Below are 27,630 nucleotides of genomic sequence, written 5' to 3'. Positions count from 1 at the left end.
TATATATGTTACAACTTTGCCAAAATTCTGGATCATCCTTTTCCACAAGACAATAATATTAAATGCTGTGTGTACACAAACCTATGTAGATAGGAGGGTCATTTTTTATGATGCTAGAGATATATGAAGGCTCAAAGTTATACTCTTCATTGTTGCAGCAGTTTACTGCTTCCCTAAAGCATGCAGCCCTCTTCTAGCCCCTTTCCTTCCTGTTTTTCTCCTACACTCTCTCTCTTGCTCTCCACTGTGAGAGCAATGAGCCCTCATCTGTTAGTACCCAAAATGTCTACATAGCTGCAGAACCACACACAAGTGGTACTTTCAATTCCCTTCGGTCCTATGGAATATTGCAGTGAGTGAAATGGCAGCAGAAGATGTGTTTCCTTTGAACAACAAGTTTAAATGCCAGTAAAATACTGGCTACTGGCTTTTTGAAATAATCTAGAAATTTCCCATTGAATTTGGTATATCTAAGGTTTAACAAAACCCAGTTTTGTGGATCCTTGCTACAATACAAAGGTGAAAGCTATGAAACATGAAAAAAAAGCTGTTTAGTGCTCCAGATTTCTGACTAATCTTCTGTTAAATCAGCTGTTATAAACATTATCCTCAGAGTGTAGAGTTTTGTCCTATCTGATCCAAGACTTAATATGTCTTTACCTGAGAAATTAAGAATATATGTTTACTTCTGATAGCACTACTCTACTATGCATTAATTTTATTCTGATTTATTATTATATTTATATTATTTATTTTTGATTAATTTTATTCTGAAGTACAGATCTCATTCTAATATCACTTGTGGATAAAGGCAAAATATAATTTCAAAGCTATTGGGGCATTCTCAATTGTATGAAGAAATGTTATCCCAGCTTCACTTTAAATTTTGATTATGTGCAAAGAAATAGTAAACACATAAAAAGACACATTCTTAAAACTCAGTTCACTAATAAATATTGTTATAGGTATATATTTAGACAAGAAAAGAAACAGTTATAATTCCCGTACAGTACTTACCCATTTTAACATTATCACATGGTTGTACAAACAGGATTATAACAAGCAAAGGAAAGCACTTTATTTAATGAATAAATAATCAAAAGCATTGGTGAGGATAGTCTTAATAATATGCTGCTTCATACAGTTTAAAGTACATCAAACAACAAAATCCATAGTCCCAAAATTCCATTAAATAATACTGAGTAATTATGTGACTGATAATATTTATGTATATATATATAATCTATATATATATATATGTGTATATAATCATATAATTATGAGTAATTAAGGTATCTATTTACATGCCATGCAATATTAGAATGTGTTGCAATACCTAGGCACAACAGGTGGATTTAAGAATGGCTGTGGAAAAAAAAACAAAAACAACAATAACTTATTTTTGAAAATGAGGGACATTACTTTCTTTAAGTCCTTTCTTTTCATAATATACTGTGAGAATTTCAGACTTTCTTATAGCTAAAAACATCCTCATTTTAACTTTTGTACAGTTAGGTAGCATTATAAACTTAGACCTGTAATAAGAACCATGAGATACTGCAGTTAGAGAAAGCATTCTTGTTTCAAAACACAGCATATGATGTGTATGTGATACATCTGATATTCTTCTCATTGCAGATCCAGTTCTGTGAAATTCAGAACTATTCATACAAGAGGAAGCTTACTGCTGTGTTCTAAAGAAATTAAGTGCATTCAATATCTCAAAAGAGCTGCAGATTATTTGGCATGTGGATACATGTCAGCATATAAATTCTATTACTGCCCAATAAAGTGATGGGTCTGCATCAATTTAAAAAAAAACCAAAACAGAACAAAAAACAAAAAAAACCAAGCCAGAACAAAACAACACAACAACAACAAAAAAACTCCAATACCAACCACCCTCTCCCCCCGCCCAGTAATTCTTCATTTATTGGCAATTATTTCAGTTTATAAATAAATTACTTTGTGCTTTAAAGACCTGGAAACAACACATTTACTCTTCTCAAACATTATATACTGCCCTATTGACCACTGTATACTAAAGGACTTGCCATTTCTCTTACTAATTATCGGAGAGGTCCTGACATTTTACTTTGTAAGAAGTTCTATAAAGCCTGAAGGATCAGAACCTGGCCCTCTATGCTACGATCTTACTTTCAACTCAACGGGTTGAAAACAAAGTATAGAATGGTGTCTCATAATTTATTTATATATTATTAAAGCATTTTATAACATAAGCAGCTGTGCTAAACAACGTATTATATTTCAGAGGACACAAACTGGAACTCAAGTAATGTGTGAAAAAAGGGTATCTCATAATTTTACAAGTAAGCATCTACCAATGAGAGTTTCTTTTTGGAACAAGAGGAAAAGTCAGAGGTGGTTTTAGATTAGGGGGTAATTATATTTGATGGATGTGTCCACTAAGGTGGTGAGCAGTGCAAGTTAATAAAACTAATGTTAATTGAGTTACAGCTCAACTATCCATGATATACTGAGCTGATTCACACCTCTGGGTTATGTTGTATCATGTTTTCTGTATATTAAAATGCCTTTCTGTGCTCTAGAGCTGGTCCCCTTTTTGAAGCTTTTCATCACAGCAGAAATTATTACAGGCATATTAATTAATTAAAGTCAAGACTTTGAAACACAGTTCTACAGAAGAAGTGTATTAAAAGGGAAAAAATGGAACTGTGAGTACTTAGTCGCTTTTACAGTCTAAACTGGCTCATGTGAGGCCATGTCCTGTAGAGAACTCTCACTGCTTTTTTGTTCATTGTTATGGCAAGGATAAATGACATAAAAAGTTTTATAATCTGAATCAGGTAAATAGTTTGTGGACACAGGAAATCAAAATTTGTCCGTCTGTCTGAACTGGATATGACACTACTGCTGTGCTCTCATGCCAGTAGCATACTCTTTTAATATATTTTGAGGTACTGCCTAAGGCTGTTAGACCCTACTGCTGCATGTTTTGGCATGTTATGAGTATGTGGCCTATGCATCGCCTGACATCCCCTACTGCTGCATTGCATGATTTTCACTACATCTTCTCTCTCATTTAAGCAACTAGTGCCTCCCTTTACTTAAAACATCCCAGGATTCAACTTCTGATCAATACTGCAATCTTATTTTCCCTATTTATTTGTTCTCTCATGTCAGCTACATTACTCTTTATCACTCCTGCTCTTTAACACAGGTATACATCTCCTGCATTTGTGTCATTTATGAATCCAAAGTTTCTTAAGTTTCTCCATTATTTTAATTTACTTCCTGATAAAGTCCTTAAGATTCCTTCTGATCAAGATTAAAATCTTGAATATTAATAATAACTTGCAAAGATAATAATCACATTAAACAAGGAATGTGAATATAATTTTCTTCCTATCTATTTGTTAAAATTGATGTATACTGCATATTCCTAATTCTGCTTCATTTATTTCTTTGTCATTAACCTTTGTTTTTAGCCTTTATGCAGTGTTTCACAGAGTTCCAGGTGAACTCCATCAAGGGGCATTGAGTAGACAATTTCTTTACCTATTTGTCTAAGAAAATACAGTACAAAATTTTTCTATCATATGACCTCATCATACTGTGGAGCTCAGAAATTCCCTCATCATACCTTCTCTTCTATATGTCACATCATCTGTAAAGGATCTCAAGAAAGCATCTAACCCATCTGCTCCCTCTGACAAAAAACATGCATTATTGTTAGCTATTTTTTCTTTCTATACTTCAAAATACCAAGCCCATCTCTAGACAATCTCTTCTAGTACATCACTACTTAAACCACTAGAAAATGTTTCACAGTTCAAGTCTGAACTTTCTGTGTTTTTTTAAGTGGTACTGACTGCTCTATCTTTAGTACAAGTTGTCACAGCGTAGGAATAAGTAGGACTAAGTTACTATGTCTGTGCATACTTTCAGTTTTCTACTTGGAATAAGGGCTTTTGGTCAGTGACAACAAAAATAGAGGACTATGAAAGAAATATTTGGCCAACCTTTTTAGCAGTCTTTCAAGTGTGTGCACTATGAAATAAATAAATAAAGGACACTCAGTCTGAAGGAAAACAAAAAGCCAGAACTAACATCAGAGAGGCATCTGTATCATGGCTGGTTATGAATAATTTGAAATAATATTTAGTCTCAGAGATGATAAAATTGAATCATCACCAATACTCAGCTGTCATCTCATTGGATGCAATGGGATTTTAAATTTTTTTAAAACTCCTCATCTGAGATATCATAGAATTCCTGAAGGGTTTTTCCTTTTTTCTTTTTTTCTACTTATTTCTGAGTTTTAGACAACAGTAGTACTACTACTGATTGAGCCAACCAAATGGTTGTGAATGAATGAGCACTAACTAAATAAATGTTAAGGGCCAAATTCAAATTCTGTGGAAACATCTGGGAAACATTAATTTAGACTAAATGGAATTAAGATGCAGTTCTCAGTGTTGCAGACCCTTCCTTCCTTCCTTCCTTCCTTCCTTCCTTCCTTCCTTCCTTCCTTCCTTCCTTCCTTCCTTCCTTCCTTCCTTCCTTCCTTCCTTCCTTCCTTCCTTCCTTCCTTCCTTCCTTCCTTCCTTCCTTCCTTCCTTCCTTCCTTCCTGCCTTCCTGCCTTCCTGCCTTCCTGCCTTCCTGCCTTCCTGCCTTCCTTCCTGCCTTCCTTCCTGCCTTCCTGCCTTCCTGCCTTCCTGCCTTCCTGCCTTCCTGCCTGCCTTCCTGCCTTCCTGCCTGCCTTCCTGCCTGCCTTCCTTCCTGCCTTCCTGCCTTCCTGCCTTCCTGCCTTCCTTCTTGCCTTCCTTTCCTGCCTTCCTTCCTGCCATCCTGCCTTTCTGCCTGCCTGCCTTCCTGCCTTCCTGCCTTCCTGCCTTCCTGCCTTCCTCCCTTCCTCCCTCCCTCCATTTCTGTCTCTCTTGCTTTCTTTTTCTTCTTTCTTTCTTGGCTTTCTTTTTCTCCAGTCTTTTTCTTTTAATAATCGTCTCAAACCTGGATAAGGTCTTAAGATTCTAAAATTACACAGAATTGGAGAAAATTAGATAAGAAAATTTTCACCTGCTAGCAATTTAAACCAAATTTGCTTTAGCTTCTCCTGCATAGGTTAATAATAGGGCAAAGTATTGAAGGTTGGAAAAGACTATAGTTCTCTTTCTGCAGCAAGAGTCACATCTTTTATTTTCTGTCCACGATAGAAAAGAAATATTTTCAAATATATTCTGTTTAAAAAGGCAATTGTAGTATTTCTGGTTTTAATATAGAACTCAGCACATCTCTGCTTTAAAACTCAGCATGTTCAAAAATAGGTACTCTTATTGATATGTATTTTTCAAGGTTGCTCAGCATGGTGTCTTTTTTTTTTTTTTTTTTTTTCCTGTGCCACAACAAAAATTAAGTAACTACTCAAATTTTCCTCACAGGAAATAATTTACTGTATTTTGATATGACTTTATTCTAGTCTCAAAAGAAAGACCAAAGTGTGGTAAGTGCTGTATTTCCTATATGCTACCCCTGTACTTTTGCAAAGATTCATGCAAGGATGCTTATTCCATGTGCCTATGTCGGTCTAACAAATGTGGGCTAGATTCTGTCATTCTTATGCTAAGTAAAAGTTCACTCAATTCAAATAACTAATTTTAAATAAGTTCTTACTTACATAGGACTGGCAGAATATAGTCCCCAGGATTTATAATTTGCTGTATTCTCCAGTCTTACACATATAGATATGAAATTAATGGACCATGGTATGCTTAGGAAAATAACTGGAAATTCAGAGTGAAGCAAAGAAACAAACCAACCAATAACAGAAAGAAAGAGAAATTAACAGGAATTAAGTCCCTTAGGCATCTGCCCAAGAACTAACACAACACAATCAGAAATTCAGAACATTTATTGCAAAAGCTGAATAACTAAATAATGTTGAACTGGCAAAGCAGTAACAAGGATAACTGGTTAGATATTTATTCTGTCAAAGTCATCAAACACCCCTCACAAACTGACGTAAGTACTGCAATAAGCAATGCACCCCTAACCCATTTTTAAGCCTTTTATACTGTGGAGGGAAAAAAAAAAGTAAACTGCTATATACAAAATAATAAAGAGAGAAACAAAAAGGTTCTGTTTTTTGGTAAAAATAAAATCACCTTCAAATTAGCTTAATTTGTTACTTTAAGACTGATGTTTTACTGTGGCATAAGTAACTTGCTTTTTTCTGTAAGGACTTTATTTTTTTATTTTTTTTTTGCATGCTATTTATTTGTGTAAATCATCTCTCATGCCTTAACAAAAACCACCTAAAAATGTTTTGGATTTGGATTTGCTTTGCGTGCAACTTAGATCTTACTAACATTGGGAGTCACTCTGCTGATTTGGCTGAGGTGACATGATACTGGTACCTGCCAGGCATTGACCAACTATGATAACAAACAGTTAAACAGCAATAATTAGAGATTTAACCCTCTAGTTCCCCCAACTAGCCTACCAGGAGAATGCTCTGTTACATCATGAAGGCACAACACATTAAATATTCTGTGGCTATGTTCTAAAAACACTCGTGTTACTACAACGTTAACGCAGATGAAGATCAACACAAATGCTGCTGTTTCAGCAATACAAACTGTCTTGGGTATAGACACACACCTGCCCAACTGGAAAAACATTATTATTGTATTTTGCTCCTGTAGAATATCCTCCACTTATTTCAGCTGGGATCAACATCCGCTACTACTCAATAAATGACAGACTATAGCTAATTAGATCAACTATCCCAAATAAACATCTTTCTCCCTCGCCCACCACCACACATTTAATTATTATTTTGTTTTGTAATTTCCCTGTTTTATGAAACATAATGGAAATTAAACAAAAAATTTCTAAGTTTTTAAGCCCTTACACAAGTCCTTTCATTTCTTAATATTAAATTTAAATAAAAGAAAAAAAGAAGAAATTCTAACCGAATGCTGGCATCATTTGCTACTACATAGAAAAAAGGTTTTATTCCTTTTCTACAAGCAACCTTTCTTCCCACCTCATCACTCTTTTCACTTTTAATTCAAGTGGCTTGAGTTTCTTGGAACATTGTGTGTCAGACAGACTACTAACACAGAAACACCATCACTGAAAATAAAAGCAAAACAACAAGAAAGCAAATGAAAGAAATTAAAAAGCAACTGTGAAACACAGAAATATGCTACAGTATCTTTTCAAGTGAACATTATAAGTACACAAAAATTGTAAGTAGTAATTGTTGCTATTTACAAGTATTTGAACGCTGATTGACTTACAAGTGTCCACTAACATTGTTAATAGCACAATAGGTTTAATGTTTACAGCTTCAATTGTTTGCAATATGATCTCAAGTATAACGGTCCCAGCATAGATCAATGACAACAAAAGCACAATTTTCTAACTGGATATGCTTTTCCATCTTTTCAATCCACTGAGCTTTCGCACTCTCGCTCTCCAAATGCATCTTCTGTTGTTCATAGCAGCAGTCCAGGGTCAAAAAACAAAGAAATAAAAAAGGATATTTTCAAACTGGAGAGATCTCTGCAGATTTTAATCATGTCTGTTTAAGAAAACCACACAACTAGTAGAAACACTCTTTCATGTTGCAGGACATCATACCTTCCACGGTGCTAACATAAAGATATGCATATCTCTGCTAGGTGAAGCATAGTTCTAGAGGTCTACCCAGTACATAAAGCTCTGACACACACATAGTATTAGCAAGTCTAAGTAAGCTAAAGTCATTGGTCCAAAGTAACCATTTCTTATAGCTGGTGCTCCTTTGGACTCTCCACAGATCCCGGGGCCTGTTTATAAGACTTCAAGTTGGCCAGAGGAATGTCAGTCATGTGGTTGCCAGTGTTGAAATGGCCCTCACTGGAACCATACTGCTTTCGATCACTGAACTGGTTTCTGTTGCTATCTTCTTTCCAGGTCCTGGTCAATGTGTGTCCATTAACTAGTTTGTCCTTCTTAACCCACTCTTTCTGAGGTGCAAAGGTGGAGAGAGGAGACTTTGGCTGCTGGTATGGGCCCAAGCTAGGAGGCATCCAACAGTTGTCTGAGTGACCCAAAACCAGGCATTCTTGAGTACACATCTCTGTAGCTTCAGCTAATCCTCGTGGACCAAGAGGCCCATCTGTAGAAGAAAAACAGAGAAAGAAAAAAGGGAGAGAAAGGGGAAAAAAAAAAGATGTAATATTAGATTGTGATATTTGTCATTAAGCTTATACATAGACCTCAGGAGAAAATTAACACTGATCCTGCAGCCAAATATTGTGCTGGTAAATTCTATATACATTTTCATTCTGTTAGAGAGCAGTTGTTCGTAGGGCATATACTGCCTTTATATGTTACCTACCTGGTTTCCAGGAGTGGAAAAACAGTTCAATTATCCCTATGCTATTGGTCTTGGATCGTATTATGAATAAACTTAATTCCTTTTTTAAAGTCATACCAAGAAAACAGAGCTAGGTAAGTGAAAATGTCCAAGGAAGTAAACCTACCCTTGCAGATTCTGAGTGAGAATTAATGCTTATAAGGGCCTATTATTTGGATGTGTTCTGCTCTGCTTTCAACTCACTTTACTGCTGAAGAACCTTGGTGAATTACCAGGCTACTGCAAATTGAGAAACATCTGTACTATCCAAAAACAGGATTTCCCAAAATAATGTTCTATACACAGGATTATTCTAATGTCTACTGTTTTAAAAACATAGCTTGATGCATAGTTCTAAGTATCTACCCACTGGATGCACACTCGAGTGCATACTCTCAACAAGTAACAGAAAAGTTAAATTTTGCTTGATTTAAGAAAAATTGCAGGAAACAGTTCAAAACATTGCATCAGGAAAGAGAATAAAATCTGTAACTCTTCTGATCATTAAACATATCTCAGATGCTATACAACCACTAAAGCAAAGAGGAAAAAAAAGCCTTATGTAAATCTGGCACTTTAAAAAGAACTGTTCTCGTAATTCTTTGTAAACTAGAAATATAAGACCACAGGGGACAGAAATTTATATTCCTTAAGTACTATGCATATTAAATATCTACATATTTTTTCACACACTATTGAGGACACAGCTGGCCAGCTGCAGGCTTCTCACAATCGAGCAGACAGGTCACCCATGCCTTCAGCAGCACAAGACTCCTTTCAGTCTTACTGCGTTTTTAAATGGCTTAATTTGCTCATCTGCTTACGCTGGATGTATGAGGAAGGGCAAGCCAGGAAAAAGGTGGAGAAATCATTTCATGAGATTTTGTTAGATATATCTGGTATATGCTTTGCCAGGAGTAATTGCTGTGTTGTAATTTTTAGCAAGAATTTTGAGATGTCTTTTCTTCACTTTAGAGTAAATCAACAGGCTAGTACTGAAAACATTTGAAGAATTAAGGAGACATATTTCCTTGATTAACCAGCCCACTGACAGGAAGGAAATTATAGATTGATTTTTCAGAAAGAACATTAGCAAGTAGGCATGAATAGCAAAGTTACTAATCAGAAGAAAAATGTCAGCAGTGTATCAGAAAAAACAAGTGTATCTTAATAATAATCTAATTGAGACTCAAAATGATAAGTGAAGACACTCTAACAAAGATTTCTGTGTTAAAATGCCAAAGAATATTTTGTTCTCTTGTACTCCATGCATATACAATAAATTACCCTTACTAACATCTTTTTCTGAACACTGAAATTAACTCAATTAATTTTATGGAGACTCCTATTTATTTCCCACTGCTTTTAAACAAAGATATAAAAAAAAATAAAAAATCAGGCATATTTCTACATGTTGCATTAGTAATTAGCTGATATTTTTATATCTGACCAACACCTCTTTTTGAGTATCTAGAGAATATATGCTACTCTGTTGATGTGACAAAATATAATAAGCTATAATAAAATATAATAAGCTATAATAAAAGTTGTTACTGAATTCCCCATATACAAAAGTGTCCCACTGATGAAAACTAAAACATGAAAAATGTATAGAATCAATGCTACTTTCCACTTAGGTCAATACAAGGTGAAATAATTAAACCAAAACCATTAGGAAAAAAAGCAAACAGCAAAAGTAAAGTAGGATCTTAGCAGAGATTTCAATGAGAACCATGAACCACAATTCTAAAATTAGACCTGAAAGAGAAGTGTTTTGGAATCCTCTATTATGGAGTTCTAACTAAACTGAGGCAGGTACTTAGAGAGAAATAAACCCAAAGTAAAACAATTAGAAGCAAGGAATGGGCTCACAGTACATTGTTAACTTTTCCAAAAGTTAATCTACAGGTAAAAGCTGACTTTTTAAATTTATTTTTTGTCTATCAACTAAAGTTTAGTTTTAATTAGTCTTCTTCCCATTTCAGAGGAAAAATGGTGAGAAGTGTCAGAACTATTTTCAACCTGCCTACTCTCCCAGTAATCTACTATTTTACTGATGAAGAAAGAACAAAAGGTTTTACAAGCATTAAAATTCAAAATAGAAAGAAAATGTTTCTCCACAGAATGACACTTTTCAAGAAGGACACTACATGCACTCTGTGCTTCCCATCTTCAGTGGAATAAAAGGGTAACAGGATAGACTTCAGGATGATAGTTCTGAAGGGGATAGGTTACTTTTTCTATTTAGTTAAATAAATTTCAAGAGATAAGACTACCATTTCAATTTAAAATTTAAATGAGCAATAAGTTGGTTTTACTTAAGAATAAATGTGCATGTGGCCCTACAAGATACATGTCAAACTCTATGGAAGATTTACTTCATGTGTTTTGCTTTATTTAGTAACAGTGCTAGGCAGTTAATCCTGTCCAATTCGGAATGAATTTTAAGCATCCTTCGCTTTTGCTATGTCTAAGCTGATAGACTTTCTGGAGAGCACTGGAATATTCAGATATCTGCTACTACTGTGAGCCTCAGACAGGAATGGGATAACAATGCTGAGAGCATGTGCAAGAGCTGCTCTTTGGGGTTTTTTACAGTTTAACAAAATGTCACTGTCCAACTTGGACCTGGAAAATTAATTGTTGTAACTTGGACCTGGAAAATTAATTGTTGTAACTTGGACCTGGAAAATTAATTGTTGTGTGCTAGTCTTCCCCCAGTCAACCTTCCCTATGCAGAGGTAATCAATCAAAGGTGAGACCATGCAGTCCTTATAGCAGCCAATTACAATTTTTATATAGCTACTGGTCACACCAGCTGATAGCTATAGACAGAGTGAGACACTCCTTTTAGGAGAGGACTGGGAATCTCAGGGACCACCTGAAAGACACTTCTTTTATCTGTATAACTGTCCAAATAGCTGTGAGGAGTGTTACAGACTACACACACCTCTACATATGCCTGTATGTAAGAATGTCCATATCTGAGAAGAAGTTCAGACTCCTACTCGAACGTGTACACATATTTTCCAGTACTCTATCTCATGCTTTCCAATCTGTAAAATACAGGTAATATTTACTTGCCTTACTAAATTATTGTGAGGTTTAAGTTTGCAAAATGCCTTGCAAGACTTCATCTAATATATAACTAAGAATTATTATTTTAATTCCTTTTGGTTTGAGCCATCTCAAGAGAAAAAAAAAAAAAATCCACAAAGTAATTTTTTTTAGAAAAGTAGATTTTTAGAATAATATATTTCACTCCTGAGCTACTTCAGAGAATGGTCATGATTACTCAATAACGGGAATGCTCATTATTTAGAAGATTCTACAAATTTCTTAATGTGAGATATGAGAAAAAGATGAAAAGGAAAAAAAAGGGATTTCACCAACCAAAAAAAAAAAAAAAGACAAAAAGACTGTTTTGACAATTAGATGCTTGAGTTTCTGGTTTCTGTTTTATTATGTTCTCAATCATAAAATTTATTCTTTTCTAAAACTCTTTACTATTCAGTTTTCTATCTGGCAGGATAAAGTGTAATGATCATGAGCAATATGATAGGAGAGAGATCTTCTGGGGATGGTGTGTCGGAAGAGTTGGCTGCTATGTATTGAGAAAGCCATAATGTTGCCTTAATGGTAAATTATCTTTCTCCTCCACCACTGCTGAACAATAGTTTTCACCCAATTTTCTAAAGTTGTTTCATTACCGCATACAATGACACCACTTAAAAACCTGTTCCTGCTGCTTTAATTTTATAATTGCATTAATTTGTTTCCTTTCTCTTCACAAAAATGTCACTGCAATTTCTGTATCAAGCTTTTCCATACTGAAGTACTTTATTGATATGTGGGGGATTTTTTGTCCAAAGTATTTGTTCTCTGAACAATCCATAATCCGTGTGACTGGTTATCAGTCTTGGCTGCTTGAATATATAATGACACAAGTGCTGATAAAACTGTACAAGCCATCTGTCTCTGGAGTTAAATGTTTTGAAAGCAAACACAAAAGTGCATAACAAACACTCCCTTAAATTGTCTTTGTAAATATTTATATCAGATTTTACCCAAAAATGCTTTTATGTTGTTATTTTATTCTGTTAATAGCTGTCAAGCAGATGCATGTCTTGCCTACTCAAAAGCAGACAGGTGTAAGAAGGAAAATAATATATGCCACTCAAGAGCTGGTCATACCCTTGTGCTGGAATTTCTGTGTGGTCTTTTATCTATTTTTATTATACCCAGAAGCTAAACAGCTATTTCATTGATTAACTTACTGCTGCAATTAGCAACTAGCTTCTGGTGTGATGACCAGCTGCTTTTCAACCTGCTTCTTTAAAACTCTCTTGCTTACAGCCAGAAAATTCATTCTTCAGTTCTAAAAGAGTTGAGGAAACAAGATAATTTCCACTCAGTGAGACTTTTTGATCTCAAGCAACATGAATAGGTACTCTTTGCCTCAGGGTGCTAACATTAAGTACAGTGGATTTGAACATAGCCACAGTTGTATTTCAGACAACCATATTTATTTAACTTTTCATATTGCATCTTAAAAGGGAAAACAAAACAAAAGCAACATTTTCAGCTCTACTTATCCTCAAATACAGAAAGCTGGGGTTTTTTTGGTTTTTTTTTTTTTCTTTTGAACTTTCATGGGCTACTTTACTAAATTACCTTCTCTTAGATCTCATGATTTTACAGCTTCCCTACTTATATTGGAACTGAAATTATATTATTTCATTTCATAGAAGTTTTACAACTAGTCATATATTAAATATAATAGCTGGAAAACAGTTTATAATTAAGAAGATTATTTTCACTTTTTTTTGCTCTTAAGTATCAGACAAATGGGGAAGACTGTTCTTTATTTCTAGTCTGTAAAAAAAATCTAAGACTACAAAGCCACACACATGCTGTGTCAGATGTGCTTCCTTGGTATAATTAATTAACAGGAACATGCAGTGTCTATTAAAAATATATATTTTCAGTGACTTATTCCATGGACATTCTACCTGGCACAGTCAATTCACATTCCATCCTCAAATTGCCTTGTTCAAAGGTCCCTGGACTCCTCCTATCACTGCTGCCAGTTTTGCTAGACTTATCACTACCACCTTCTACCCTGCTGCTTCTCCCTCACTTTCCTGGTGTTCCATCCTCTGTACTTAGGTACAGATCAAGAAATCCAAACTGTCTTGGCCCAAACTTCTTTTTCATCAAGGCTGAAATAAATAATGCTGTAAGGTTAACTTGTATCTGCATTACTTAGCAGAGATCAACTGTCAGAATCCTTAATTAATACAATGACAGGAAGGCCAGGAAGCAGAGAGAGTAAGGGTGTGTGGGAGGGACTTCCCGGGATACAGAAAAGCAGGACCAAAAGTATTTTCTGAAAAGGTGGGAAAACCTCGCACAGTAAGATTTTCTACAGTATTCTGTGAAGAATTTGAGTAATCCAGATGGGTTCCATATCATGTACAAGACTGTACAAAAATTCTGCATGCTTTTGATTCCATGGGCAGCTAAATTTTGAAGGCAGCAACATTCAAGTACTTGAAATTTTGTTTCTACCCAGTTGTCTGAAGTTTTTTCATGTCTATGTCTTTTCCAAGCTAAGAAAGTAAACTAAGCAGAAGTTAAGGAAGTATTCTGCATTTCTTGTCTCAAGTTCCTTTCCCCTACAGCTGCTCTACTATAAAAGCTATAATGAAAGGGAATTTTACTTAGTTTATTATATTTTCTTTTTTTTTTCCTGGTATATTACCTAGAAATTCAATACCATTATGACTTACAAGCTACACCTCCATCAGTAATGGCTCTGCTGTTAGGATGTTTTTTTATCTGACCTAATTTTCTGTTCCTATTTCCAACTACATTCATTTTCTGCATTGACATACATGTCTGTTAACCTTTCTGCATTTCCATGTGTGCACAGTCAGAAGTAGCCATATGATTCCTGTGTCTGCTAAACTTGTAAGTTACTAGGGGTCAAGTTTACTTAGTGCTGCCTAGTCTTTAAGAACAAAGAGACATATTAACCAACATGAAGCTTGTGACCATTCCGCAGGCAAGTTGCAGCAATCTGAAATCACAAGGGCATGTTCCTTGCAACAAGGATGTGGGAAGATGCCATAGGAGGTGGTACAAAGCACCATGGTCTGGAATGCTGCTGAATGACAACTGAGCAGCTCAAACCTGAATGATTCCGTGCTCTTCTCTTGCCATACAAATCCAGCTCCATTACTTGTTATGGATTGCATACTGCCTATGTTCGGATTTTTATGCCACTACTTATTTTTATTTTTTAACTTAATTGTGTGAAACTTTACAATTTATACTCAAAAAAGGGAAAAAGAGAAGGTTCACTATATAATCTAGTGGTTCTTTCTGGTCTTAAAAATCTATGTATCATAAACCATTAGCATAAAGCTGTATTTTGTATAAACTTTCACTGACAAATGTAGCCAATTCCAGCATACCCTTTAGAAATACAGAAGATACAAAATAATGTCTGGGATTTCTATTCTGACTTAATACACTCTGTCATTAAAAACAAACAAACAAGTAAATAAACAAACAAAGATGCACAAATGACTGCAATTTGTATTCTTAGCTGAAGTGTCACATTGTGGATTCAGACAGTCACCTTGCAGGAAGAGCAGGAGAAAAGAAATGCAAACAGGATTTGGCAAAAAGACCCCGTTTGTTAACAAATAAATAAAGATTAAAAGCTTTACACATCTTTCATACGGATTTCATTCTTTGGGCACAGATGAAAAGTCAACATTTGCAAATGGAGATAGTCCAAATTCAACAATACATGGGCAGCCAGAACAGCAGATTCTCCCCCTGAGAGGATATTGTTATTTAGACAGACTTTATGGCACACAAAGAGCAGAAAGCATATCTTTATAAATTTGCAACCATCTTCAGCATGGCATGGAACTCATCCATCTTTTTGTCCGCTCATGCTACTCCTCTGAAGAATGCTATCTCACCTAATTTTATTTCCTCAAAATTGGCAGTTTTTTCCTGCCATACATTTAATTTAAGCAGGACAATCTAATGCATAAAAACTCCTCAGAGGATTCAAATGAACTTTTTTAATTTGATTGTATCACTTAATGAGACCAGTGTTCAAATATTTGGAATAATATTATTTTCAGCATTAATCTTTTCATTATGTGGCTCTTCATTTTGCTGCCTAAAAAAAGTCTTTGTTCCCAAAAGGTGATGATGGATGGTGATAATAAAATATTCATAAAGCATCCCATAGTCATATTAATTTACTATCTTTTTTCTCTCGCACCTAAATATTTATGATACTTGATCAAAATATTTTTTTGAATTGATTTACAGGCAACATGCTGAGACAGAATCACTTTTGACATGGTCACATTTTCTGATCTGTTAATAAGCCCCAAACTTGAACCTGTTGTCAGTCTAAAACAACTTAAGTCTCAATTCGGAAGATTCAGTCAACTGTTTGAAATAAAATCAAATTTTGGTTAGTAATTTCTACAAATTCTCTTTGAGAAAAATTAGGATTTAATGTGAAAAAAAGCAGTTAAGACAAGAAGAAATGGCAGAATGTTGTGAAACTCAGCTGAACAATATTTATTTCTACTCTGCACAGTGTTGCAAAATTTTTGTGCTGTTATTATACGCCTGACAATTAACTCATTTACAGCAGAAAAAACCAAAACTATTCAGGTTGAATTTAACTTGATTTTTGTTAAAAAGCCTAAATTAATTTGTTTTCCTGATCATTTTCTAACAACAGCAAAATCCTTATCTTCTGACTTAGGATAAATACATATCCTGGCTCTCTGGATCACAGTCATGGTAACTTGGAATGCACAGAAGTAAGGATATTGATTTTATTAAGCAATAACTGAATAAAGGCAGAATTAATGGTCATAATGATCTACATATATATATATATATATATATATACACATATACATATATATATATACACATATATATATATATACATATATATATATATATATATTCTTTATTTTTTCTTTTATACATATTTCTGTTCATTGACAAATAAGGAATCTGTGTATGGGACTTATTTCCTATGTATTATTTTCCTAGCCTTAGTTAACCTGTGTAAAGCAGAAAGTGTCAAAGGAAAAGGAAAATAAAAAACTTTCTCTAGCAAAATTGTCCTGAAATGCCTCATCATGTCCTTTGAGAATGATCTGAAAACCTTGATAGATTAGGGGCTCTGTCCAGATTGAATTCACTCACAAGTGACAGAGCTCAGAGGTATTAATTTTGCAAGCTAAAAGTCAGGGTTTTGATACAGCAATTAGTTTTAAAGAAATAAATAACTGTGTAAGGAAACATCTCCTAATCTGTGCACACACATTAAAAGATCAAAGTGACGAAGTGTTATGGCAAAGCCAAGGGTAAGATATAGCTCCAAATTCAAACGCTAAATCTAGCTATCTACAATGAAGGCATGTACATAATAGGTGCTATAACTTCTCATTGTGTTTAAGGGGGATGTAGTCAAAGCAGTATAATCTAAAGAGCTGTTCAGATTAATTTTTCTACATTAGGTTTGGTGATTTACTATTTTTATTGACTAGACCAACTTTGACAGGATTAGACTAGACAAAATTGACTGGATATCTATTAATCAAAAGGAGAAATTAGAAAATACATATATCTGTGGTTCTCATGTAGGTATATACATTGCAAACATATAAAATTTCATTTCAGTCCTATACTTGTCTTCCCTGTAGCACTACTTCACCTTGGTCCTTTAAGCAGCAAATTGTTGCACTATTGGGAACTGCAAGGCGGTACAACACGGACTCTCTTGTGAGTTGAACATGAGAATTAGGTTTATCACCCCAGATCTTCTTTTATAGACCCATACGCAAAGGTCCGGAAAGGTAAAACCCATATTGGTTAGTAAACTAACACATCACCATCATTGGTCAGTGGGGTTCACCACCCCTCTACCTTCTCTTGCAAGAAAACAAGGAACAGACAAACAGCACCTGCAAAGCTGTCTTCTATCTCTGAGGATTGTTTTAATTCCTCCTTATGATTTCCCAGGCCACTTTCTCAGGTGAGTCTGACAAAGTTATGTGACCTGCTTTTCCACAGGCACTGTGCTCCCTGCTTGCTGCTTGCATTTAGCATTCATAGCAAATATACAAGAGATTTCCTCATAATAGGTTCAGATCACACGACCATCAAGGTTGGAAGAAATCTTCAAGATCATCTAGTCCAGCCATCAGTCTGGCACCACAATAATCCCCCCCAAACGATATCCAAAGTGTCACATCCAGATGTTTCTTGAACACTTCCAGGTGACTGTCTCTAGAGATGAACCCCAGGATGGAATGAATCTTACCTTACCTAGCATTCTGTCTTTAATAACCTGAAGTTTTATACCTAAATAGATTACAAGAAGATGCCATATCACTCATTTTAAATGAAATCTGTTGAATAAACTCAGCGATATAAATTTATCGAAGGACTTATCATCCAGGCAGCTGAGAAGATGGTGAGAGGAATATTTATTTTTTTTTGAGAAAAATACAGGTATACTGATGAGAAGTGAGTTGAAAATATGTCAAAAAAGACAGTAAGCACCACTATATAGGGACAGCTTGGAAAAAGTAGAGTCCTGAGCTAGAGTACTTGTAAGAATTGGTAGGAAGAATTGGTATAGTATTTGGGGATTAGCTAAATGCTAAAGGAATGACTTGAAGGTCACAAGGGAATTGGTCTGTTTCCTTTAGTGCATGCCTACCTAAATCAGGCTTATAGGTAAAACTAATTTTGTGTTCTGTAGTGACAAAAGACCAAGTTTTACACCCAAGGAAGACAGTAGCAAAATTCCAACCTATTTCAAATAGGAAGAGGTATGTGACCAATGAATGTGTGGATAAACAGCTGCCTGTCTCTGCTGTCCCACCAAATAAATTGGCTTGAAATACATCTTTTTGCCTATCAGTAAAGTATTCCGGTATCTCAGGTCATCATGATTTTAAGCATTTGGCATTGCTTTTAAATAACTTGCTGCCTCTGAAGTTGCCATTAAATAACTCACTTGATAAAAGGGAAATAATCATCTTAAAATTAACTGTTAATTCTCTCATAACTACAGGTTTAGAATAGTTTCTCTTCTAAAGCTAAATTGTTGGCACAAAGCCATGCATTGCTTGCAGGTGTTTGCATGGAAAGACAGGGTGTCCTAACCAAGTGTCAGTGATCCTTCTCTGCATTCTTGGTCTGAAATCAGCCATTGAACCCAAGCACAGGACAAAGTCATGAACAGAACAATAATTCTTAGATGTTTTGACAAGACATTCTATAAATGGTAATTAACATCTGCACTGCCGTTCCTGTCAGGGAGGTGAAAGGAGATGTTAAGTGAGCTAAATCTAGTGACTGCTTTTCCTATTTTGGTAAATCATCTGGGTTTTTTTGTTCTTTTTTTATAATACAAGAAGAAAAATATAATATTTAACTCAGGTTGTTAATCTGCTTCATAAGTTTTCATTTCTACAAGTTCAGTAAACACAGACATGTTCATATTGCCCATTTTCAGAAGGTTGAAAATGATAAGCCTATATTATACGTCATTAAATATGAGCCCAAGATTATATCATGCATTTTTAATTTTTTTTTTTTTTCTTAATTTATTGTTACCCTCTGGAAAATAAAACCAGTTCACCTTTACATCTAAAACTAGAACTGAGAAAATACATGGAGTGTATTGCCAAGTGTTCACAACTCTCATGTTTTAGAAATTGTCAGATTCTTATGGTTGGACTGAGCAAGAAATATTTGTTTCTAGCCACATTTATAACAATGAAATTAATTCCATGGAGGTAAGTAAACCTTCCGTTTTGTCTTTGGGTATTGTAAAAACCCAATGGTTTGAGGAAATCAAACCAACAGTTTTTCTTGGCATGTTCCTTCCCAAAAATTGTTTCACATATGAACCAAATTGCCCATGATATTTTTATTACTTGAGAAACCAGACTGTGTACAGACATCAAGCAGAATGTAAAGAGCTTGTTGTGTGTGTAAGTGTTCGTGATCTGGACTCATAGTAACAATTATTTTTTGAGCATCTTCCTTAATCCATTTCAACCTATTTGAAAATAAAAAATAGCTGATAATATTATCTTGCTTAAAAAAGGTCCAGGAACCTGGAAATGACATCCAGAATATTCTTCTAAATGTGTTAGTTTAGACCTATTCTATGTACATTTTGTGCACTAATTTTGGACAGTCCTTTTACTTTGTACTTAGATTTGAATACAACTTCAAAGTGGCCTACTTTAGGGCTATTCTTGCATGAATAAATACTATATATATTTTAAAAAGAGGTGTTACAGGTTTGGAAGGGTTCATTTGCTGAGATATTTTATTAAGTTGGAAGAAGACAAAATAAGGTCATCAAAAAGTAAAGCTTCCTCCATTAAATGTGGATTTATTATTCATGTGAAATATTATTTGATTTCCTCTTCAGAACCACAAAGATAATTTTTTCCAGTCTTCCAAGTGAGATTTGAAAGCCTGGAAGTATAGGTCTTTCTAAGTATCAGACAAGGACAGTGTGACTAACCAAAAATATGTGATGCACACAGATGTTGCTTCTATATTAATTTTCAGTACATTGAATGTAATGACTAAGTGCAGCACAGATTAATTTTCAAGCATGGTTTAATAAAATGTAAGTGTTTTGACTCAGGAACATTTGTTTAATTGGAGTTTTACTGTAAACTATATAAGCTCATTAAGAGACTTATGGATATCTCTTCTGAAAAATGATGTTAATGAACACAGTTTTCAAAGAAAAAGAAGGAATTGTAGCATGGGTGTAGCTCAGACATAATGCAAGAAAGCACTTTCTAGTATTCTCTGTGTAATGTGCCTGCAGTTCTGACAACCCAACTGGCACTGATCTGAATTTTACAAAATTAGCTAAATGAGATGCTGTTATACAAGCAGAATTAGGAAATGGTTCTTTTGTCTCTGGATTAGCTTAATGATGTCTCTGACATCTGTGTCCTGTGATATTTATCAAGGATATATGTTTGTGTAGAATAGAAGACAAAATCAACAATATAATCAAGCTTACTAGGCACCTAATTTAAGCACTTTTTCCTGTTACATTCTTCAATTATTCTGAGTCATGCATCTTAAGTCAGGAGAACAAGTACCCAGATTTAGATTAGATCTAAATTCTGCTAAGAGAAATGTACTCCAAATGTATTTTCAAATCAGTTAAAATACTTATTTACATAATAACATGGATGCATAAGGCATCTGCCACAAATTTGCAACAAACTCAGTTTAACCTAAATCTGATTTTGGTCTGATTTGTACTGAAGGAAAATGGAAAAACACACAAGTGGCAAGAAACGTATTTTAGAAATAAGGATTCATTAATATATATATATTTCAATGTAAATTAAATGCTTCTGAGACAGTTATAATTAACCTATTTACAGAATGAATTTATACTTTTATGCAAAAAATAGTCTTATTTTTCTTAATAAACACTGTGTTTATAACACCATAGCATACACGTGCATTTTCATATTGTCCTTAGATGAGCTGCTTTCTGGAGTATAACAGCTGTAGCTTTTTGATATTGTCTGTTTTTCACCCTTAAATTTACTCAAAGGCGGTGATTACTCTTTCCTTTCCTTTCTTTCCTTTCCTTTCCTTTCCTTTCCTTTCCTTTCCTTTCCTTTCCTTTCCTTTCCTTTCCTTTCCTTTCCTTTCCTTTCCTTTCCTTTCCTTTCCTTTCCTTTCCTTTCCTTTCCTTTCCTTTCCTTTCCTTTCCTTTCCTTTCCTTTCCTTTCCTTTCCTTTCCTTTCCTTTCCTTTCCTTTCCTTTCCTTTCCTTTCCTTTCCTCTCTTTTATTCCCTGCATTGTGACACAAAAAATAGAATGGAATTTAGTTTCTGAATTTCACTTTCAGAGTATTGCAGCTATCTCTCACCACAGAAGTATGGATTTTTGAAGAATTAAGGGGCCAAAGCTGTAGCTGTAGGACAGTGGGCCAGGCCAACAAAACAGAAAAATAAACAACTGAAACTTGTGATAATGCTAATAGCATTTTTTGAGTGCAAGGTAAGAGGACAAACCCTTCACAAAAGTTTGAAAAGATTGATTACATCGTAATTTGTCTTTGGTCCCCCATTCAGGCATTAAGTACTAGCAGTATGCCTGATTATAATGGAAAATTTTGTTCCCTGCTGTGGGGAGAAAAATAGCACTGAAAGCAGCAAACACCTGGCAGACACCTTGAATATGGAACTTTTTCTTAGGCACTGCATTTTTTTCTTTGTTAATTAATCTATTTCACAGTCTCAGGTAATCACTTTGCAACTTCTCAGTAGTCTGACTTTCAAAGGAACTTTATGTTTTGTCAGTTTCTACACCCATGCTGTCAAAGAGCATGGGAATGACATAAACCTCTTGGTAAATTGTCCAGTGCTGTCTTGCACATCCTTTTCCTAGAAGGCAGTAACATTAAAAACATTCTTTGTTCTAAATGTTATGCATTGAGAATGTATTCTCTGTGTCTGTTTACTTAATTTCCTAAGTAAACCTTCAGAGGCCTACTGTTTTACAGCTAAAAGATGGAGATTGTAAGATCTCCTTGTTGACGAGGCTGATTAAGTAGGACTGCAACACTTGTTTACACAAATGTCCACCTCATGGCCATGGGCTGCAGCAGTAACAGCACCACCTAGAAGCAGCTGCTTACACTCATGCTACCTCTGTTGCACCTAACATTCCTCATCCTTGCTTTGTGTACTTTTGTCAGGTACTTGTTGTTCACTGGGGAGGCATTTACTACAGACAAACGGGAAAAAATAATCAGAGTTAAAATACACATTCAACACAAACTCATTTTATAAATAAGTTAAGTACAAGATGAGTGCTACCTGAGTGGGGTGTCATAAATGTACACCAAAACTTGGGGAGGAGAAAAGCAGGCACAAATTGCCACAAATCTATAAGAATTGATCTGAAGGAATAAAAAAGAACTAAAAGGGAAAGTATAACACCATGAAAAGTCAGACACAAATATCTTAAGAATGGTAGATAATATGAGAGATTACCATGGTAAATTACTTCATTTTTATGAGCAAAGGAAATGGAGTAAATATCATCTCTCTTGACTTCAGCAGAACATGCGATGAAATTCCATATAGTAAATTATTTTAGTTTAGTAAGAATATAGGCTAATAGAATCTGTAGGTTGATTCAATGAGGGAAGAGATAGAGCTGGAGAGAGGTCCCACATAATTCAGTATCAGAACTAATCCTGAATAATATTTTCAGTAATGACTTTCATGTAGACCTATAGAGAAAGGGAAGATGCAATGTGCTTCTGACATAAAACTGGAAAGTACTTTCAGTGAAAACCAAGTTATCAGAAGAATTAAAGAAAGAAAAAAAGACAGGAGTCTTTCTTGTTAGAGAAGACTAGGAGATTTTAGCTTTTTTAATTTAGAATAAAACCAGACAAAGGAAAAGGTGAGAACCATTGATAAACAAATAGAGACATCAAATTAATTTGTAAATTAAAAGAAAGTGTTGGCATGAGAATAAATCTGACCACAAAGTGTCTATGATAAGAGATTACTGGACTCCATCCCAACATTTAGGTTCTTATTTTAGCAAAAATTCCACAATAAAACCAGCAAACTTTACTTTGAAAATTAATGGAAATTTATAGTCTTGTATTTAATTGCTTAATATCTGATGACAGTCAAGTCAGCTGACGTACAATAGAAGCTTGTGTAGCAATAAAATATTAAGAAACTATAGTCACAATGTACTGTTTCTAATATAGATAAAAGGATTTATAACTCTTTACAAAGGGAATTTGCAGCATTAAGGATAAGAATTCTCATCAAGAAGGTGGGATTTTTCAGTATGAATGTTTCCAAAAAATCTCATCTAGTAAACGACAGTACTAGAAGAAGGAATGATCTGATGAAATACTGGCATTTCTAACTGAAGAATACCTTTCAGCTAATCAACTAAATTCTTTAAATAGGCTCTTTCACAACATGATTCATCTGAACTCCTCTAGGTTTTACTTTACCAAGAGATGAATTGTGACCTGGAAATGCCTACTTCTCCCTGCTGACTACTAAACTACCAAAGCACCGAGATCAGGTGTAGACATGGCATCCTCAGATTCTACAGCTGAAGCAACAGAAGACAGATCTTTCAAGACATCTCCTAAATCAAAGACAATGTGTGTGACCTTAACGGTGTCATTTGGTTCCTCTTTATGTCTTTATGCTCATCTATAAAATGAAGATAATAGAATTTCCATACCTTACAGGCTAACACAGGGTTGTGGATTGCATAGCTCTCTAATACCATGGCAATGGATGCCCTATAAATTCTTATGACTATTCTGGACTGTTAAATGAGGAAGCCAAGAAGAACAATGCGTAAAACTTGCAAACTAATTTATTTTCAGAGACATCCATTTGATACCTCCTTGAAGCAATGCACCATTGAAAGATGGGATTCCTGTACAGCACCCTGTTAATCATTGCAGTAAGAGTGATGATTTTGAAAGAGGTGGTATCCCCCCCTCCTCAATAAGACAATTCAGATGGGATATGTTTTTTGTCACAACCTGTTCCATTTTTCTCACGACTTAGGTAAACAACCAACATAAAAAAAATAATATTTTCTATTTTAAATTAAATAGATTATTATTTAAAATAAGATTATTTTTCTATTTTAATGTGCACTGACATATGAAAGATCCTTTTAAAATGTCTATGTCCTATTTTAAGATCGGAATGTTTGCCAGCATTCAAATCTTTAATGAAGCATCCATTCCAACACATTTCTAGAGTAACAACTGGTCCTATGCTAAGATACATGTGTGTCGCATATACGCAAAGGCTGATTTTAATCTTGTTTACACCAATTCCAGTTGACTTCAGCTAAATTACTCCTATTTTACCCTAGGATTGATGTCAGAATTATCCTCATCTTTCAGCCAGAGCTTACAAATCTCCAGTAGGAAGGTGTCTTTTTTTTTTTTTTTTTTTGGTAAGGATAAATTGGTATTCACCCAGAATTCCCTGTGAAAAAGGTTTTTTTTAACCACATTGATTTAGAGAAACATAGAGGCCTTATTTATTTAAAATCAAGGATATGAATATTTTAACAGCAGCAGCAGAAGACATAAAGAGAAGGCAAGCATTCAAGGTTGCTGCAAATAAAAAACTAAAAAGAAAAAATGCCTCCTGCTATGCTGTTTGGAGCTAATGGCTGATGAAAGAATTTGGAGAGTGCAGAGAAAGAGGTAAAACGAAGTACTTGTCAATAAGAACAACAGGCCTGTATTTACAATCCAATGGTTAAAGCCAAAATAGACATTCTTTTCTCTGTTTGATCTAAGGGAAAGCTATCTGCAGCTCACAGGCCCAAATTTGAGTCTTCTTATATCACTCAAAAGAAGTACTGAGATAACTGTGCTGTGATGACAGACTAGTAACCCTTCTAGCAAGCCAGACTGGTGGGGGGGTGTCATGTTTTTTGTATCGGGCTGAAAGCTCTCATCCTACTTAGAGATATTCTCTTTTTGTTCTCCCTGGTGCCTGAAATTCATTCTCAAGAGATATGAAAAGTTGAAATTCATCTCATAGAAAAAAAAAGGTGTCTTCAATTTCCATAGGAACAAAGAATCACAAAACAAATGTAAATCCTTTTCTCTTTTTATTTCCTCTCAAGGCAGAACCGCTCACAGACATCATAAACCAAATCCCCAGCTGTATCATCTGTTACAGCAGCACTAAAGTCAGAGGGTGTCACCCCCAGTATCTGTTTGTGTAAGAGAGACATTAGAACAATCCAATACTGTTCAATATCAGCCACGTAAAAAACAATGAAATAAGGTCAGTTTACTTGTAAATATAAATTTGCAACAAACATTATTGCTAACCAGACTACTGTTAGGACAAGACACAAAAAATTGTATCTTATTGCCCTATTCTATTTTAATTGAAAAGTTTTCTTTCTCTCAAAGGATTTGCACAATGTTTTACTTGTCATAATAAATTGCAACTCTAAATAACTCAAAGCACATTATTCAAAACATATCCTGAAAGATGAAAACCAGAGCTCCTAATCTTAAAAGCTAGTAACATTATGAATTAAAAGATATTATTTTCTTTCAGTTTGGTAATTCTCTTATCCAAAAACAAAACTTCCATGAGAGCAAATATATTGTCAAAACAGTTCAGGCAAGCTTTCACAGTTTAATTTTCAGTGAACAATCTAAGTGTTCTAGTAATGGCTTTAATTTACAGTGGCAAATATCATTCAAATCTGAATTGTCAAGATCCTAATAACATACAATTTATAGTTTTAAAATAAGGCCTTTGCCATTTGTAGCTTTACATGGGGCTAAGGATCCTCTGTTCTACTCTATTAACCCCATAAACTTTCATATTGTGCTTCCTCTTAGAAACTCTCTATTACACAGAGCAATTGTAAAACCCACTTTCTTGTCCTGAAGTTCCCCTTCTGACCTCATCTATAGACCACAAAAAAATAATATGAAGAAATAATAAACATGAAGTCCACTCACAGCCCAGCACCAGTCAGAAGAGGGGTACATGGTAATTTGCACTGTTAGCATGTGGACCTGAGACCAGAACCCTCCACACAATCTCTCATCAGAGTGTTTTCTACCAGCCTGGTTTGGGCAAAGAGGAAACTTAATCTCTGGATGGTGGATTTCCATATGGTTTTATGTTTCACATGGCATATTGCTTCTGCTTGAGGTCTGCTTAAGTTTTGGAAACTTAAGTGTAAAAGACAAACAGGTGCCTTGAAGACTAAAAGTTTTTTGTCTCTGATAGACTTCTGAACTGTTACTGCATGAGAGACTTATAACTTCCCTGGTAGTGCAAGTACTTTCCCACTTGAGGTACTTTTGCAAGGAGAAGCAAAAAAGCATTGATGACTTAATTATTTTCCTTCTCAAGCATCCTATTCTTGTGAGAAAGCAGCAAGGGGAGAAGTGACTTGTGCCTCATCTACACAGTACAGATATTATTGAAATTAGGAGTGATACAAGCTTTTAGTGACTAGCTTACAGCAAAGCAAAGTAAACAGAATGTGAGACAAATGACACAAGAACTCTCAAATGCAATCCTTAGAAGTTCTGGTAAAGCTACCCTGAACGATGTTAAAGAGCATCTAAGACAAAAGAAATAAAAATGTCTTTCAGCTGTGATAATGGTGATCCTGTTTCTTAAGCATAGCCACACAGTAAGCCTATCAGATCTCTCTGTATTTGCTCATCAGTCCCAAGCTCCAGACATATAAACTCAGTTAGACCATCTCAAGAGGCAAGTCGTTCCCTTTTTTGTGTCTGTAATCAAAAGGGTTTGCTTTGCTTTTACTTTTTCTAAAGTTTTACACAATATTTACACAACAGAAGGACAGACTCTATAATTTTTACTGTCCTTAATAATTCCTTTGTTGGTTTTTATAGAGTATTTTCTTAGAATTTGATCCTGACTGACAGATAATTTACTGAATCAATCACCTTCAAAACTTGTGGTAGTTTAACTCTGGACAAATCAATAAAAGAAAAAATAAAACCAAACATATGAACAAAAATCCCATACATCTTTAAATGCTCTCTCAGTCTGCCAGCATGCCAAATTTTTTTTTTTTTTTTTCATTTCAAAATGTAGGAATAACTGAAATCTTCTATTCCCAATGAAACAGAATAGAGAGCCTGATGTATTACTAAATTACTTTTACTTACGATTTTCTTTGTCAGGATATGGAAACATTTAACATGTAGTCACAAAAAACACTTTTGCATTAAATAGACTAGAATAATGTAATTCTTATTTTTTTTTACCATCAATCTCTATTTCTGGATAAGTAAATATCAGCTAGAAATATTGTATAAATTTGCTTTATCAAAGTCTGAGTGTGATTAGGTGTATTCTCAGTACAACCCAAATGCATGAAGAGAAACACTATTTGGAAATATAACTGCAAGGAATAAAATAATAATAATAAAAAAAAGTTTAATTTGGCTATTTTCCAGACCATAGTCACAGATAAACTTTTGGGACATGAAAAATGCACATTATTATTTTCAAATACAAAAGATTCAAGATACTCTTCAGAGTATACATTTTATATGTGATCAACATAAAAAATATAATCT

The 27,630-nt window shown here is 34.7% G+C and overlaps 1 protein-coding gene across 3 annotated transcripts in view; it reads right to left on the bottom strand.

Annotated features, from left to right (window-relative positions):
- Nucleotides 1-5,879: 5,879 nt before the first annotated feature.
- PCDH9 (protocadherin 9) overlaps nt 5,880-27,630 on the bottom strand; it is a 665,490-nt gene continuing 643,739 nt past the window's right edge. For all 3 annotated transcript variants that reach the window (XM_086881104.1, XM_086881102.1, XM_086881103.1), the window contains one exon: nt 5,880-8,150. In XM_086881104.1, the coding sequence (XP_086737230.1) occupies nt 7,777-8,150 (374 nt within the window). In that variant the 3' untranslated portion in view covers nt 5,880-7,776. The remainder of the gene's footprint in view (nt 8,151-27,630) is intronic.

This window comes from Cyanistes caeruleus, chromosome 3 (assembly GCF_971803275.1).
Source record: "Cyanistes caeruleus chromosome 3, bCyaCae1.hap1.1, whole genome shotgun sequence".
Classification (NCBI taxonomy): domain Eukaryota; kingdom Metazoa; phylum Chordata; class Aves; order Passeriformes; family Paridae; genus Cyanistes; species Cyanistes caeruleus.
This window is presented reverse-complemented; position numbering and strand designations above follow the sequence as displayed.